The sequence below is a fragment of the Aphelocoma coerulescens genome, chromosome 30, assembly GCF_041296385.1.
Source record: "Aphelocoma coerulescens isolate FSJ_1873_10779 chromosome 30, UR_Acoe_1.0, whole genome shotgun sequence".
In the NCBI taxonomy this organism is placed as follows: Eukaryota; Metazoa; Chordata; class Aves; order Passeriformes; family Corvidae; genus Aphelocoma; species Aphelocoma coerulescens.
In genome coordinates this window covers 1492649-1511549 of record NC_091043.1, presented here as the reverse complement: position 1 = coordinate 1511549, position 18901 = coordinate 1492649, and the positions used below count along the sequence as shown (strand labels likewise).

The 18901-nt window shown below is 53.9% G+C and overlaps 1 protein-coding gene across 1 annotated transcript in view; it reads right to left on the bottom strand.

Moving 5' to 3' along the window:
• The window catches only part of EVI5L (ecotropic viral integration site 5 like), a 110891-nt gene that overhangs the window by 69908 nt on the left and 22082 nt on the right, over window positions 1-18901 (bottom strand). Inside the window, exons 4-5 of the mRNA XM_068997996.1 lie at window positions 14078-14267; window positions 2797-3021 (exon numbers count right to left, since the gene is read on the bottom strand). Of these exons, the coding sequence (XP_068854097.1) occupies window positions 2797-3021; window positions 14078-14267 (415 nt within the window). The remainder of the gene's footprint in view (window positions 1-2796; window positions 3022-14077; window positions 14268-18901) is intronic.

The following is an 18901-nucleotide window of genomic DNA, read 5'->3' as shown; positions in this document are numbered from 1 at the left end:
TCCCTTGGAAATTTTGGGGTGGGATCAAATCCCTCAAAAATGGGATTGGGGTTGGGACCAAATCCCTGAAAATTTGGGGTGGGATCAAATCCCCTAAAAATGGGATTGGGGTGGGACCAAATCCCTTAAAAATGGGTTTGGGGTGGGAGCAAATCCCTGAAAATTTGAATTTGGGATGGGACCAAATCCCTTGGAAATTTTGGGGTGGGACCAAATCCCTTAAAAATGGGCTTGGGGTGGGACCAAATCCCTGAAAATTTGGGGTGGGATCAAATCCCCTAAAAATGGGATTGGGATGAGACCAAATCCCTTAAAAATGAGTTTGGGGTGGAGCCAAATCCCTGAAAATTTGGGATGAAACCAAATCCCTTAAAAACGAGTTTGGGGTGGGAGCAAATCCCTTGGAAATTTTGGGGTGGGATCAAATCCCTCAAAAATGGGATTGGGATGGGACCAAATCCCTTAAAAATGGGTTTGGGGTGGGACCAAATCCCTGAAATTTTGGGGTGGGATCAAATCCCCTAAAAATGGGATTGGGGTGGGGCCAAATCCCTTGGAAATTTTGGGGTGGGATCAAATCCCTCAAAAATGGGATTGGGGTGGGAGCAAATCCCTGAAAAATTCTGGGATGGGACCAAATCCCCTAAAAATGGGATTGGGATGGGACCAAATCCCTGAAAAATGGGTTTGGGGTGGGAGCAAATCCCTTGGAAATTTTGGGGTGGGATCAAATCCCTCAAAATTTGGGGTGGGATCAAATCCCTCAAAAATGGGATTGGGGTGGGGCCAAATCCCTGAAAATTTGAATTTGGGATGGGACCAAATCCCTTGGAAATTTTGGGGTGGGATCAAATCCCGTAAAAACGGGATTGGGATGGGACCAAATCCCTGAAAATTTGAGTTTGGGGTGGGACCAAATCCCTTAAAAACGAGTTTGGGGTGGAGCCAAATCCCTCAAAATCTGGGGTGGAATCAAATCCCTTAAAATTTGGGATGGGACCAAATCCCTTAAAAATGGGATTGGGGTGGGAGCAAATCCCTCAAAATTTGGGATGAAACCAAATCCCCTAAAAATGGGATTGGGATGGAGCCAAATCCCTTAAAAATGGGTTTGGGATGGAGCCAAATCCCTCAAAAATTTGAGTTTGGGATGGGACCAAATCCCTGAAAATTTGGGATGAAACCAAATCCCTTAAAAACGAGTTTGGGGTGGAGCCAAATCCCTGAAAATTTGAGTTTGGGATGAGACCAAATCCCTTAAAAACGAGTTTGGGGTGGAGCCAAATCCCTGAAAATTTGGGTTTGGGATGGGACCAAATCCCTTAAAAACGAGTTTGGGGTGGAGCCAAATCCCTGAAAATTTGGGTTTGGGATGAGACCAAATCCCTTAAAAACGAGTTTGGGGTGGAGCCAAATCCCTGAAAATTTGGGTTTGGGATGGGACCAAATCCCTTAAAAATGGGTTTGGGGTGGGACCTCCTGAGGCCTCTCCACTGCCACTCCCACCCCATGGAGGTCCTGGGATCCCTGTCACCTCCATGACATTGAGGAGCATCTCCTGACCCCATCCCTGTCCCCATGTCCCTGTCCCCGTGTCCCCGTCCCCGTGTCACCTCCATGACATTGAGGAGCACTTGCTGACCCTGTTCCACCCCAGATCCTGTCCCCAAACCCCTGTCACCATCATGACGTTGAGGAGCACCTCCTGTCCCCATCCCTGTCCCCCTGTCCCCGTCCCCGTGTCACCTTCATGATGTTGAGGAGCATCTCCTGTCCCCATGTCCCTGTCCCCGTGTCCCTGTCCCCGTGTCACCTTCATGACGTTGAGGAGCACCTCCTGACCCTGTCCCAGTGCCACCCCAGATCCTGTCCCCAAACCTTTGTCACCTTCATGACACTGAGGAGCATCTCCTGGCCCTGTTCCACCCCAGATCCTGTCCCCAAACCTTTGTCACCTTCATGACATTGAGGAGCATCTCCTGTCCCCATCCCTGTCCCCATGTCCCTGGTCCCTGTCACCTCCATGACATTGAGGAGCATCTCCTGGTCCTGTCCCCATCCCTGTCCCTGTGTCCCCAAACCCCTGTCACCTTCATGACGTTGAGGAGCACCTCCTGACCCTGTCCCAGTGCCACCCCAGATCCTCTCCCCAAACCTTTGTCACCTTCATGATGTTGAGGAGCATCTCCTGTCCCCATCCCTGTCCCCATGTCCCCGGTCCCTGTCACCTTCATGACCTTGCAAAGCATCTCCTGTCCCTGTTCCACCCCAGATCCTGTCCCCATGTCCCTGTCACCTCCATGACATTGAGGAGCACCTCCTGACCCTGTCCCAGTGCCACCCCAGATCCCGTCCCCAAACCCCTGTCACCTCCATGACATTGAGGAGCACCTCCTGTCCCCATCCCTGTCCCCATGTCCCCAAACCCTGTGTCACCTTCATGACGTTGAGGAGCACCTCCTGTCCCCATCCCTGTCCCCATCCCTGTCCCTGTGTCCCCGTCCCCGTGTCCCCGTCCCCATGTCCCCGTCCCCGTGTCCCTGTCCCCGTGTCACCTTCATGACGTTGAGGAGCACCTCCTGTCCCCATCCCTGTCCCCGTGTCCCCCTGTCCCCGTCCCCGTGTCACCTTCATGACGTTGAACAGCACCTCCTGTCCCCATGTCCCCATCCCCGTCCCCGTGTCCCCGTCCCCCTGTCCCCGTGTCACCTTTATGACGTTGAACAGCACCTCCTGTCCCCATGTCCCCATCCCTGTCCCCATGTCCCCGTCCCCCTGTCCCCGTCCCCGTGTCACCTTCATGACGTTGAAGAGCACCTCCTGGCCCAGGCTGTCCTGGCCCTTGAAGAAGTCGTGCTCGGGGTAGGTGCGGGCGATGTCGCGGCGGATCAGGCGCTCGCAGGGCGACGACATCCGCAGCAGCTCCGAGTACTGGTGCCGCAGGGGCAGCTCGGCCGCGCTGCACAGCAGCTGCCACACGATGGCACGGAAATGGTGCGGGATCCCCTTCCGGATCAGCTCCTGGGGACAGAGGGACCCCAAATGTCACCCCAAATGGGACCCCAAACCCATTGACACCAAACCCACCCCACTGACACCAAACTCATCTCACTGACGCCAAATGTGACCCCAAACCCATCCCATTGACCCCAAACCCATCCCACTGTCCCTGTGCCAGGGCACAGCAGCTGCCACACGATGGCACGGAAATGGTGCAGGATCCCCTTCCGGATCAGCTCCTGGGGACAGAGGGACCCCAAATGTGACCCCAAACCCATCCCATTGACCCCAAATGTGACCCCAAACCCATCCCATTGACCCCAAACCCATCCCACTGTCCCTGTGCCAGGGCACAGCAGCTGCCACATGATGGCACGGAAATGGTGCGGGATCCCCTTCTGGATCAGCTCCTGGGGACAGAGGGACCCCAAATGTCACCCCAAATGGGACCCCAAAATCATCCATGGACCCCAAACCCATCCCACTGTCCCCGTGCCAGGGCACAGCAGCTGCCACACGATGGCACGGAAATGGTGCGGGATCCCCTTCCGGATCAGCTCCTGGTGACATTGGGGTCAGTGTGACCCCAAATGTGACCCCAAACTCATCCCATTGACACCAAATGTGACCCCAAACCCATTGACACCAAACCCATCCCATTGACGCCAAACTCATCCCATTGACGCCAAATATGAACCCAAACCCATCCCATTGACGCCAAACCCATCCCATTGACTCCAACTCATCCCAGTGACCCCAAATGTGACCCCAAACCCATCTCATTGACCCCAAACTCATCCCATTAACTCCAAATGGGACCCCAAACCCATTGGCCCCAAACCCAACCCTTTGAACCCAAACCCATCCCATTGCCACCAAACTCATCTCACTGACCCCAAACCCATCCCATTGACCCCAAATGTGACCCCAAACTCATCTCATTGACCCCAAATATGAACCCAAACCCATTGACCCCAAACCCATCCCATTGACGCCAAACTCATCCCATTGACTCCAACTCATCCCATTGACGCCAAATGTGACCCCAAACTCATCTCATTGACTCCAACTCATCCCATTGACCCCAAATGTGACCCCAAACTCATCCCATTGACCCCAAACCCATCCCATTGACCCCAAACCCATCCCAATGTCCCCGTGCCAGGGCACAGCAGCTGCCACACGATGGCGCGGAAATGGTGCGGGATCCCCTTCCGGATCAGCTCCTGGGGACAGAGGGACCCCAAATGTGACCCCAAATGGGACCCCAAAATCATCCATGGACCCCAAACCCATCCCATTGACCCCAAACCCATCCCACTGTCCCCGTGCCAGGGCACAGCAGCTGCCACACGATGGCGCGGAAATGGTGCGGGATCCCCTTCCGGATCAGCTCCTGGGGACAGAGGGACCCCAAATGGGACCCCAAATGGGACCCCAAACCCATCCCATTGACCCCAAATGTGACCCCAAACCCACTGACACCAAACCCATCCCATTGACGCCAAACTCATCCCATTGACGCCAAATATGAACCCAAACCCATCCCATTGACGCCAAACCCATCCCATTGACTCCAACTCATCCCAGTGACCCCAAATGTGACCCCAAACCCATCTCATTGACCCCAAACTCATCCCATTAACTCCAAATGGGACCCCAAACCCATTGGCCCCAAACCCAACCCTTTGAACCCAAACCCATCCCATTGCCGCCAAACTCATCTCATTGACTCCAACTCATCCCATTGACCCCAAATGTGACCCCAAACCCATCCCATTGACCCCAAACCCATCCCATTGACCCCAAACCCATCCCACTGTCCCCGTGCCAGGGCACAGCAGCTGCCACACGATGGCACGGAAATGGTGCGGGATCCCCTTCCGGATCAGCTCCTGGCCACAGCGGGACCCCAAATGTCACCCCAAATGGGACCCCAAACCCATCTCAGTGACCCCAAACCCATCCCACTGTCCCTGTGCCAGGGCACAGCAGCTGCCACACGATGGCACGGAAATGGTGCGGGATCCCCTTCCGGATCAGCTCCTGGGGACAGAGGGACCCCAAATGTCACCCCAAATGGGACCCCAAACCCATCCCATTGACCCCAAACCCATCCCATTGACCCCAAACCCATCCCACTGTCCCCGTGCCAGGGCACAGCAGCTGCCACACGATGGCACGGAAATGGTGCGGGATCCCCTTCCGGATCAGCTCCTGGGGACATTGGGGTCAGTGTGACCCCAAATGTGACCCCAAACTCATCCCATTGACACCAAATGTGACCCCAAACCCATTGACACCAAACCCATCCCATTGACGCCAAACTCATCCCATTGACGCCAAATATGAACCCAAACCCATCCCATTGACGCCAAACCCATCCCATTGACTCCAACTCATCCCAGTGACCCCAAATGTGCCCCCAAACCCATCTCATTGACCCCAAACTCATCCCATTAACTCCAAATGGGACCCCAAACCCACTGGCCCCAAACCCAACCCTTTGAACCCAAACCCATCCCATTGCCGCCAAACTCATCTCACTGACCCCAAACTCATCCCATTGACCCCAAATGTGACCCCAAACTCATCTCATTGACCCCAAATATGAACCCAAACCCATTGACCCCAAACCCATCCCATTGACGCCAAACTCATCCCATTGACTCCAACTCATCCCATTGACGCCAAATGTGACCCCAAACTCATCTCATTGACTCCAACTCATCCCATTGACCCCAAATGTGACCCCAAACTCATCCCATTGACCCCAAACCCATCCCATTGATCCCAAACCCATCCCACTGTCCCCGTGCCAGGGCACAGCAGCTGCCACACGATGGCACGGAAATGGTGCGGGATCCCCTTCCGGATCAGCTCCTGGGGACAGAGGGACCCCAAATGTGACCCCAAACCCATCCCATTGAACCCAAATGTGACCCCAAACCCATTGACACCAAACCCACCCCACTGACACCAAACTCATCCCACAGACGCCAAATGTGACCCCAAACCCATCCCATTGACCCCAAACTCATCCCATTGACCCCAAACTCATCCCATTGACCCCAAACCCAACCCATTGATGCCAAATGTGACCCCAAACCCATCCCATTGACCCCAAACTCATCCCATTGACCCCAAACTCATCCCATTAACTCCAAAGGGGACCCCAAACCCATTGGCCCCAAACCCAACCCTCTGAACCCAAACCCATCCCATTGCCGCCAAACTCATCTCACTGACCCCAAACTCATCCCACTGACCCCAAATGTGACCTCAAAGTCATCCCATTGACCCCAAACCCATGCCATTGACCCCAAACCCATCCCACTGTCCCCGTGCCAGGGCACAGCAGCTGCCACACGATGGCGCGGAAATGGTGCGGGATCCCCTTCCGGATCAGCTCCTGGTGACATTGGGGTCAGTGTGACCCCAAATGTGACCCCAAACTCATCCCATTGACACCAAATGTGACCCCAAACCCATTGACACCAAACCCATCCCATTGACGCCAAACTCATCCCATTGACGCCAAATATGAACCCAAACCCATCCCATTGACGCCAAACCCATCCCATTGACTCCAACTCATCCCAGTGACCCCAAATGTGACCCCAAACCCATCTCATTGACCCCAAACTCATCCCATTAACTCCAAATGGGACCCCAAACCCATTGGCCCCAAACCCAACCCTTTGAACCCAAACCCATCCCATTGCCGCCAAACTCATCTCATTGACTCCAACTCATCCCATTGACCCCAAATGTGACCCCAAACCCATCCCATTGACCCCAAACCCATCCCATTGACCCCAAACCCATCCCACTGTCCCCGTGCCAGGGCACAGCAGCTGCCACACGATGGCACGGAAATGGTGCGGGATCCCCTTCCGGATCAGCTCCTGGCCACAGCGGGACCCCAAATGTCACCCCAAATGGGACCCCAAACCCATCTCAGTGACCCCAAACCCATCCCACTGTCCCTGTGCCAGGGCACAGCAGCTGCCACACGATGGCACGGAAATGGTGCGGGATCCCCTTCCGGATCAGCTCCTGGGGACAGAGGGACCCCAAATGTCACCCCAAATGGGACCCCAAACCCATCCCATTGACCCCAAACCCATCCCATTGACCCCAAACCCATCCCACTGTCCCCGTGCCAGGGCACAGCAGCTGCCACACGATGGCACGGAAATGGTGCGGGATCCCCTTCCGGATCAGCTCCTGGGGACATTGGGGTCAGTGTGACCCCAAATGTGACCCCAAACTCATCCCATTGACACCAAATGTGACCCCAAACCCATTGACACCAAACCCATCCCATTGACGCCAAACTCATCCCATTGACGCCAAATATGAACCCAAACCCATCCCATTGACGCCAAACCCATCCCATTGACTCCAACTCATCCCAGTGACCCCAAATGTGCCCCCAAACCCATCTCATTGACCCCAAACTCATCCCATTAACTCCAAATGGGACCCCAAACCCACTGGCCCCAAACCCAACCCTTTGAACCCAAACCCATCCCATTGCCGCCAAACTCATCTCACTGACCCCAAACTCATCCCATTGACCCCAAATGTGACCCCAAACTCATCTCATTGACCCCAAATATGAACCCAAACCCATTGACCCCAAACCCATCCCATTGACGCCAAACTCATCCCATTGACTCCAACTCATCCCATTGACGCCAAATGTGACCCCAAACTCATCTCATTGACTCCAACTCATCCCATTGACCCCAAATGTGACCCCAAACTCATCCCATTGACCCCAAACCCATCCCATTGATCCCAAACCCATCCCACTGTCCCCGTGCCAGGGCACAGCAGCTGCCACACGATGGCACGGAAATGGTGCGGGATCCCCTTCCGGATCAGCTCCTGGGGACAGAGGGACCCCAAATGTGACCCCAAACCCATCCCATTGAACCCAAATGTGACCCCAAACCCATTGACACCAAACCCACCCCACTGACACCAAACTCATCCCACAGACGCCAAATGTGACCCCAAACCCATCCCATTGACCCCAAACTCATCCCATTGACCCCAAACTCATCCCATTGACCCCAAACCCAACCCATTGATGCCAAATGTGACCCCAAACCCATCCCATTGACCCCAAACTCATCCCATTGACCCCAAACTCATCCCATTAACTCCAAAGGGGACCCCAAACCCATTGGCCCCAAACCCAACCCTCTGAACCCAAACCCATCCCATTGCCGCCAAACTCATCTCACTGACCCCAAACTCATCCCACTGACCCCAAATGTGACCTCAAAGTCATCCCATTGACCCCAAACCCATGCCATTGACCCCAAATGTGACCCCAAACCCATCCCATTGACCCCAAACCCATCCCACTGTCCCCGTGCCAGGGCACAGCAGCTGCCACACGATGGCACGGAAATGGTGCGGGATCCCCTTCCGGATCAGCTCCTGGGGACAGTGGGGTCAGTGGGACCCCAAATGGGACCCCAAATGGGACCCCAAAATCATCCCATTGAACCCAAATGTGACACCGAACCCATTGACCCCAAACCCATCCCATTGACGCCAAACTCATCCCATTGGCCCCAAATGTGACCCCCAAACCCATTGACCCCAAACCCATCCCATTGACGCCAAATGTGAACCCAAACCCATCCCATTGACCCCAAACTCATCCCATTGACTCCAACTCATCCCATTGACCCCAAAGTGACCCCAAACCCACCTCATGGACCTCAAACCCATCCCATTGACGCCAAACTCATCCCATTGACCCCAAATGTGAACCCAAACCCATCTCATTGACCCCAAACTCAACCCATTAACCCCAAATGTGACCCTAAACTCATCCCATTGACCCCAAGTGTGACCCCAAACCCATCCCATTGACCCCAAACCCATCCCACTGTCCCCGTGCCAGGGCACAGCAGCTGCCACACGATGGCACAGAAATGGTGCGGGATCCCCTTCCGGATCAGCTCCTGGGGACAGAGGGACCCCAAATGTCACCCCAAATGGGACCCCAAAATCATCCATGGACCCCAAACCCATCCCATTGACCCCAAACCCATCCCACTGTCCCTGTGCCAGGGCACAGCAGCTGCCACACGATGGCACGGAAATGGTGCGGGATCCCCTTCCGGATCAGCTCCTGGGGACACTGGGGTCAGCGGGACCCCAAATGGGACCCCAAACCCATCTCAGTGACCCCAAACTCATCCCATTGACCCCAAATGTGACCCTAAACTCATCCCATTGATCCCAAATGTGACCCCAAATGTGACCCCAAACTCATCCCATTGACCCCAAACGTGACCCCAAACCCATCCCATTGACCCCAAACTCATCCCATTGACCCCAAACGTGACCCCAAATGTGACCCCAAACTCATCCCATTGACCCCAAATGTGACCCCCCAAACACCTTGCTTGACAAATTCACTGAAAAGCACATCCCCGTTGGACAAATCCATCCCAAAATACGTTGTTTTGGGATAAATCCATCCCAAAACTCATCCCATTGGACAAATCCACCCCAAACCAGATCCCATTGGACAAATCCATCCCAAAATCCATCCCACTGGACAAATCCAACCCCAAACTCATCCCATTGACCAAACCCACCCCAAACTCATCCCATTGACCAAATCCACCCCAAACCAAATCCCATTGACCAAACCCACCCCAAACTCATCCCATTGGGACCAAATCCACCCCCAAACTCATCCCATTGACCAAACCCACCCCAAACTCATCCCATTGGGACCAAATCCATCCCAAACTCATCCAATTGGGACCAAATCCACCCCCAAACTCATCCCATTGACCAAACCCACCCCAAACTCATCCCATTGACCAAATCCACCCCAAACTCATCCCATTGACCAAACCCACCCCAAACTCATCCCATTGACCAAACCCACCCCAAACTCATCCCATTGACCAAACCCACCCCCAAAACCCAACAGAGCGGGACCAAGGCGGGGTCACCTTGAGCAGCTTCTCCTTCTTCTTCCTCCACTCGTCCCATTGGGACCAAACCCACCCCAAACTCATCCCATTGACCAAACCCACCTCAAACCAAATCCCACTGACCAAATCCACCCCAAAACTCATCCCATTGACCAAACCCACCCCAAACTCATCCCATTGACCAAACCCACCCCAAAAGTCATCCCATTGACCAAACCCACCCCAAACGCATCCCATTGGGACCAAACCCACCCCAAACCAGATCCCATTGACCAAACCCACCCCAAACTCATCCCATTGACCAAACCCACCCCAAACGCATCCCATTGGGACAAACCCACCCCAAACTCATCCCATTGACCAAACCCACCCCAAACTCATCCCATTGGGACCAAATCCACCCCAAACTCATCCCATTGACCAAACCCACCCCCAAAACCCAACACAGCGGGACCAAGGCGGGGTCACCTTGAGCAGCTTCTCCTTCTTCTTCCTCCACTCATCCCATTGGGACCAAACCCACCCCAAACTCATCCCATTGACCAAACCCACCCCAAACTCATCCCATTGGGACAAACCCACCCCAAACTCATCCCATTGTACAAATCCACCCCAAACTCATCCCATTGTACAAATCCACCCCAAACTCATCCCATTGACCAAATCGACCCCGAAAACTCAACAGAGCGGGACCAAGGCGGGGTCACCTTGAGCAGCTTCTCCTTCTTCTTCCTCCACTCGTCCCATTGGGACAAACCCACCCCAAAACTCATCCCATTGGGACAAACCCACCCCAAACTCATCCCATTGACCAAACCCACCCCAAACTCATCCCATTGGAACAAATCCAACCCGAACTCATCCCATTGACCAAACCCACCCCAAACTCATCCCATTGACCAAACCCACCCCAAAAGTCATCCCATTGACCAAACCCACCCCAAAACTCATCCCATTGGGACAAATCCACCCCAAACTCATCTCATGGGACCAAATCCACCCCCAAACTCATCCCATTGACCAAACCCACCCCAAACTCATCCCATTGGAACAAACCCACCCCAAACTCATCCCATTGGGACCAAATCCACCCCAAACTCATCCCATTGACCAAACCCACCCCAAACTCATCCCGTTGACCAAACCCACCCCAAACTCATCCCATTGGGACCAAACCCACCCCAAACTCATCCCATTGGGACAAATCCACCCCAAAACTCGTCCCATTGGGAGCAAATCCACCCCAAAACTCATCCCATTGGGACCAAATCCACCCCAAACTCATCCCATTGGGACAAACCCACCCCAAACCAGATCCCATTGACCAAATCCACCTCTAAAACCCAACACAGCGGGACCAAGGCGGGGTCACCTTGAGCAGCTTCTCCTTCTTCTTCCTCCACTCATCCCATTGGGACCAAACCCACCCCAAACTCATCCCATTGACCAAACCCACCCCAAACTCATCCCATTGGGACAAACCCACCCCCAAACTCATCCCATAGGGACCAAACCCACCCCAAAACTCATCCCATTGTACAAATCCATCCCAAACTCATCCAATTGGGACCAAATCCACCCCCAAACTCATCCCATTGACCAAACCCACCCCAAACTCATCCCATTGGGACAAATCCATCCCAAACTCATCCCACTGGGACCAAACCCACCCCAAACCCGATCCCATTGACCAAACCCACCCCAAACTCATCCCATTGACCAAACCCACCCCCAAAACCCAACACAGCGGGACCAAGGTGGGGTCACCTTGAGCAGCTTCTCCTTCTTCTTCCTCCACTCGTCCCATTGGGACCAAACCCACCCCAAACTCATCCCATTGGGACCAAACCCACCCCAAACTCATCCCATTGACCAAATCCACCCCAAACTCATCCCATTGACCAAACCCACCCCGAAAACCCAACAGAGCGGGACCAAGGCGGGGTCACCTTGAGCAGCTTCTCCTTCTTCTTCCTCCACTCATCCCATTGGGACCAAATCCACCCCCAAACTCATCCCATTGACCAAACCCACCCCAAACTCATCCCATTGACCAAATCCACCCCACACTTGTCTCACTGGAACCAAACCCACCCCAAACTCATCCCACTGGGACCAAACCCACCCCAAACTCATCCCATTGACCAAACCCACCCCAAACTCATCCCATTGGGACAAACCCACCCCAAAACTCATCCCATTGGGACCAAACCCACCCCAAACTCATCCCATTGACCAAACCCACCCCGAAAACCCAACAGAGCGGGACCAAGGCGGGGTCACCTTGAGCAGCTTCTCCTTCTTCTTCCTCCACTCGTCCCATTGGGACCAAACCCACCCCAAACTCATCCCATTGACCAAACCCACCCCAAACTCAATCCCATTGACCAAATCGACCCCGAAAACTCAACAGAGCGGGACCAAGGCGGGGTCACCTTGAGCAGCTTCTCCTTCTTCTTCCTCCACTCGTCTCATTGGGACCAAACCCACCCCAAACTCAGCCCATTGGGACAAACCCACCTCAAACTCATCCCATTGACCAAATCTACCCCAAACTCATCCCATTGGGACAAATCCACCCCCAAACTCATCCCATTGGGACCAAACCCACCCCAAAACTCATCCCATTGACCAAACCCACCCCAAACTCATCCCATTGACCAAACCCACCCCAAACTCATCCCATTGACCAAACCCACCCCCAAAACCCAACACAGCGGGACCAAGGCGGGGTCACCTTGAGCAGCTTCTCCTTCTTCTTCCTCCACTCATCCCATTGGGACAAACCCACCCCAAACTCATCCAATTGACCAACTCCACCCCAAACCAGATCCCATTGACCAAACCCACCCCGAAAACCCAACAGAGCGGGACCAAGGCGGGGTCACCTTGAGCAGCTTCTCCTTCTTCTTCTTCCACTCGTCCCATTGGGACCAAACCCACCCCAAACTCATCCCGTTGACCAAACCCACCCCAAACTCATCCCATTGGGACAAACCCACCCCAAAACTCATCCCATTGGGACAAATCCACCCCAAACTCATCCCATTGACCAAACCCACCCCAAACCAGATCCCATTGACCAAACCCACCTCGAAAACCCAACAGAGCGGGACCAAGGCGGGGTCACCTTGAGCAGCTTCTCCTTCTTCTTCCTCCACTCGTCCCATTGGGACCAAACCCACCCCAAACTCATCCCATTGACCAAATCTACCCCAAAACTCATCCCATTGACCAAACCCACCCCAAACTCATCCCATTGGGACCAAACCCACCCCAAACTCAATCCCATTGACCAAATCGACCCCGAAAACTCAACAGAGCGGGACCAAGGCGGGGTCACCTTGAGCAGCTTCTCCTTCTTCTTCCTCCACTCATCCCGTTGGGACCAAATCCACCCCAAACTCATCCCATTGACCAAATCTACCCCAAACTCGTCTCCCTGGGACCAAATCCACCCCAAAACTCATCCCATTGACCAAACCCACCCCAAACTCAATCCCATTGACCAAATCGACCCCGAAAACTCAACAGAGCGGGACCAAGGCGGGGTCACCTTGAGCAGCTTCTCCTTCTTCTTCCTCCACTCGTCCCATTGGGACCAAACCCACCCCAAACTCATCCCATTGACCAAACCCACCCCAAACTCATCCAATTGACCAACTCCACCCCAAACTCATCCCATTGACCAAACCCACCCCCAAAACCCAACAGAGCGGGACCAAGGCGGGGTCACCTTGAGCAGCTTCTCCTTCTTCTTCCTCCACTCGTCCCATTGGGACCAAATCCACCCCAAACTCATCCCGTTGACCAAATCTACCCCAAACTCATCCCATTGGGACCAAACCCACCCCAAACTCATCCCATTGACCAAATCCACCCCAAACTCATCCCATTGGGACCAAACCCACCCCAAACTCATCCCATTGACCAAACCCACCCCAAACTCATCCCATTGGGACAAACCCACCCCAAACTCATCCAATTGGGACCAAACCCACCCCAAACTCATCCCATTGACCAAACCCACCCCAAACTCATCCCATTGACCAAACCCACCCCCAAAACCCAACAGAGCGGGACCAAGGCGGGGTCACCTTGAGCAGCTTCTCCTTCTTCTTCCTCCACTCGTCCCACTCGTTGACGATGCGGCCCCAGAGGATCCAGGTGTCCTCCTCCAGGTGGCTGAGGTTGGACGAGGCCGAGGAGCTGGAGACCAGCGAGGAGCCGCTGTTGCGCCGCGAGCCGTTCATGGAGCGCATGGACTTGGAGTCGGCCTCCAGCAGCCTGGGGGGCAGCGAGAGGTCCAAAACTCACCCAAAGGGAAGCCCCAGAGAGGGTGGGAGGGATCGAAAGTTGACCTAAAGAGTGGGGAATTCACCCAAAACGGACCCAAAATGGACCCAAAGAGGGTGGGAGGGATCGAAAGTTGACCTAAAGAGTGGGGAATTCACCCAAAATGGACCCAAAATGGACCCAAAGAGGGTGGGAGGGATCGAAAGTTGACCTAAAGAGTGGGGAATTCACCCAAAATGGACCCAAAATGGACCCAAAGACGGTGGGAGGGACCCAAAGTGTCCCCAGAGGAGGTGGGAGGGATCTAAAATTGACTAAAGAATGGGGGATTCACCCAAAACGGACCCAAAATGAACCCAAAGAGGGTGGGAGGGATCAAAAGTTGACCTAAAGAGTGGGGAATTCACCCAAAATGGAACCCAAGAGGGTGGGAGGGACTCAAAGTGTCCCCAAAGGAGGTGGGAGGGACCCAAAACTGACCCAGAAAAGGAAGAAATGACCCAAAACTGCCCCAAAATGACCCCAGAGAAGCCAGGAGTGACCCAAAACTGCCCCTAATTGCCCCAAAACTGACCCAGAAAAGGAAGGATTGACCCAAAACTGCCCCAAAATGACCCCGGAGAACCCAAAACTGCCCCAAAGGAGCTGGGATTGACCCAAAATGTCCCCAGAGGAGGTGGGAGGGACCCAAAACTGCCCTAAAGAGTGGGGAATTCACCCAAAATGGACCCAAAATGGACCCAAAGAGGGCGGGAGGGATCTAAAATTGACCTAAAGAGTGGGGAATTCACCCAAAATGGAGCCAAAGAGGGTGGGAGGGACCCAAAGTGTCCCCAGAGGAGGTGGGAGGGACCCAAAAGTGACCCAGAAAAGGAAGAAATGACCCAAAACTGCCCCAAAATGACCCCAAAGAAGCCAGGATTGACCCAAAACTGCCCCAGAGGAGCTGGGAGTGACCCAAAACTGCCCCTAATTGCCCCAAAACTGACCCAGAAATGGAAGGATTGACCCAAAACTGCCCCAAAGGAGCTGGGATTGACCCAAAATGTCCCCAGAGGAGGTGGGAGGGACCCAAAACTGCCCTAAAGAGTGGGGAATTCACCCAAAATGGACCCAAAATGGACCCAAAGAGGGTGGGAGGGACCCAAAGTGTCCCCAGAGGAGCTGGGAGGGACCCAAAAGTGACCCAGAAAAGGAAGAAATGACCCAAAACTGCCCCAAAATGACCCCAGAGAAGCCAGGATTGACCCAAAACTGCCCCTAATTGCCCCAAAACTGACCCAGAAAAGGAAGAATTGACCCAAAACTGCCCCAAAATGACCCCGGAGAACCCAAAACTGCCCCAAAGAAGCCAGGATTGACCCAAAATGTCCCCAGAGGAGGTGGGAGGGACCCAAAACTGCCCCTAATTGCCCCAAAACTGACCCAGAAAAGGAAGGATTGACCCAAAACTGCCCCAAAGGAGCTGGGATTGACCCAAAATGTCCCCAGAGGAGGTGGGAGGGACCCAAAACTGCCCTAAAGAGTGGGGAATTCACCCAAAATGGAGCCAAAGAGGGTGGGAGGGACCCAAAGTGTCCCCAGAGGAGCTGGGAGGGACCCAAAAGTGACCCAGAAAAGGAAGAAATGACCCAAAACTGCCCCAAAATGACCCCAAAGAAGCCAGGATTGACCCAAAACTGACCCAGAGGAGCTGGGAGTGACCCAAAACTGCCCCTAATTGCCCCAAAACTGACCCAGAAATGGAAGGATTGACCCAAAACTGCCCCAAAGGAGCTGGGATTGACCCAAAATGTCCCCAGAGGAGGTGGGAGGGACCCAAAACTGCCCTAAAGAGTGGGGAATTCACCCAAAACGGACCCAAAATGGACCCAAAGAGGGTGGGAGGGACTCAAAGTGTCCCCAAAGGAGCTGGGAGGGACCCAAAAGTGACCCAGAAAAGGAAGAAATGACCCAAAACTGCCCCAAAATGACCCCACAGAAGCCAGGATTGACCCAAAACTGCCCCTAATTGCCCCAAAACTGACCCAGAAAAGGAAGGATTGACCCAAAACTGCCCCAAAATGACCCCGGAGAACCCAAAACTGCCCCAAAGGAGCTGGGATTGACCCAAAATGTCCCCAGAGGAGGTGGGAGGGACCCAAAACTGCCCTAAAGAGTGGGGAATTCACCCAAAATGGACCCAAAGAGGGTGGGAGGGACTCAAAGTGTCCCCAAAGGAGGTGGGAGGGACCTAAAACTGACCCAGAAAAGGAAGAAATGACCCAAAACTGCCCCAAAATGACCCCAGAGAAGCCAGGATTGACCCAAAACTGACCCAGAGGAGCTGGGAGGGACCCAAAACTGCCCCTAATTGCCCCAAAACTGACCCAGAAAAGGAAGAATTGACCCAAAACTGCCCCCAAATGACCCCAGAGAAGCCAGGATTGACCCAAAACTGCCCCTAATTGCCCCAAAACTGACCCAGAAAAGGAAGAATTGACCCAAAACTGCCCCAAAATGACCCCACAGAAGCCAGGATTGACCCAAAACTGCCCCTAATTGCCCCAAAACTGACCCAGAAAAGGAAGGATTGACCCAAAACTGCCCCAAAATGACCCCGGAGAACCCAAAACTGCCCCAAAGGAGCTGGGATTGACCCAAAATGTCCCCAGAGGAGGTGGGAGGGACCCAAAACTGCCCTAAAGAGTGGGGAATTCACCCAAAATGGACCCAAAGAGGGTGGGAGGGACTCAAAGTGTCCCCAAAGGAGGTGGGAGGGACCTAAAACTGACCCAGAAAAGGAAGAAATGACCCAAAACTGCCCCAAAATGACCCCAGAGAAGCCAGGATTGACCCAAAACTGACCCAGAGGAGCTGGGAGGGACCCAAAACTGCCCCTAATTGCCCCAAAACTGACCCAGAAAAGGAAGAATTGACCCAAAACTGCCCCAAAATGACCCCACAGAAGCCAGGATTGACCCAAAACTGCCCCTAATTGCCCCAAAAGTGACCCAGAAAAGGAAGAATTGACCCAAAACTGCCCCAAAATGACCCCGGAGAACCCAAAACTGCCCCAAAGGAGCTGGGATTGACCCAAAATGTCCCCAGAGGAGGTGGGAGGGACCCAAAACTGCCCTAAAGAATCAGGAATTCACCCAAAATGGACCCAAAATGGACCCAAAGAGGGTGGGAGGGACTCAAAGTGTCCCCAAAGGAGGTGGGAGGGACCCAAAACTGACCCAGAAAAGGAAGAAATGACCCAAAACTGCCCCAAAATGACCCCAGAGAAGCCAGGATTGACCCAAAACTGCCCCAAAATGACCCAAAAGGGACCCAAAGGAGCAGGGACTGACCGAAAACTGCCCCAGAAAAGGAAGAATTGACCCAAAACTGCCCCAAAATGACCCCAGAGAAGCCAGGATTGACCCAAAACTGCCCCTAATTGCCCCAAAACTGACCCAGAAATGGAAGAATTGACCCAAAACTGCCCCAAAGGAGCTGGGATTGACCCAAAATGTCCCCAGAGGAGGTGGGAGGGACCCAAAACTGCCCTAAAGAATCAGGAATTCACCCAAAACGGACCCAAAATGGACCCAAAGAGGGTGGGAGGGACTCAAAGTGTCCCCAAAGGAGGTGGGAGGGACCCAAAAGTGACCCAGAAAAGGAAGAAATGACCCAAAACTGCCCCAAAATGACCCCAGAGAAGCCAGGATTGACCCAAAACTGCCCCTAATTGCCCCAAAACTGACCCAGAAAAGGAAGGATTGACCCAAAACTGCCCCAAAGGAGCTGGGATTGACCCAAAATGTCCCCAGAGGAGGTGGGAGGGACCCAAAACTGCCCTAAAGAGTGGGGAATTCACCCAAAATGGACCCAAAATGGACCCAAAGAGGGTGGGAGGGATCTAAAATTGACCTAAAGAGTGGGGAATTCACCCAAAATGGACCCAAAATGGAACCCAAGAGGGTGGGAGGGACCCAAAGTGTCCCCAGAGGAGCTGGGAGTGACCCAAAACTGACCCAGAAAAGGAAGAAATGACCCAAAACTGCCCCAAAATGACCCCAGAGAAGCCAGGATTGACCCAAAACTGCCCCAAAGGAGCTGGGATTGACCCAAAATGTCCCCAGAGGAGGTGGGAGGGACCCAAAATTGCCCTAAAGAGTGGGGAATTCACCCAAAATGGACCCAAAATGGACCCAAAGAGGGTGGGAGGGACTCAAAGTGTCCCCAGAGGAGCTGGGAGGGACCCAAAAGTGACCCAGAAAAGGAAGAAATGACCCAAAACTGCCCCAAAATGACCCCAGAGAAGCCAGGATTGACCCAAAACTGCCCCAAAATGACCCAAAAGGGACCCAAAGGAGCAGGGACTGACCCAAAACTGCCCCAGAAAAGGAAGAATTGACCCAAAACTGCCCCAAAGGAGCTGGGATTGACCCAAAATGTCCCCAGAGGAGGTGGGAGGGACCCAAAACTGCCCTAAAGAGTGGGGAATTCACCCAAAATGGACCCAAAATGGACCCAAAGAGGGTGGGAGGGACCCAAAGTGTCCCCAGAGGAGCTGGGAGGGACCCAAAAGTGACCCAGAAAAGGAAGAAATGACCCAAAACTGCCCCAAAATGACCCCAGAGAAGCCAGGATTGACC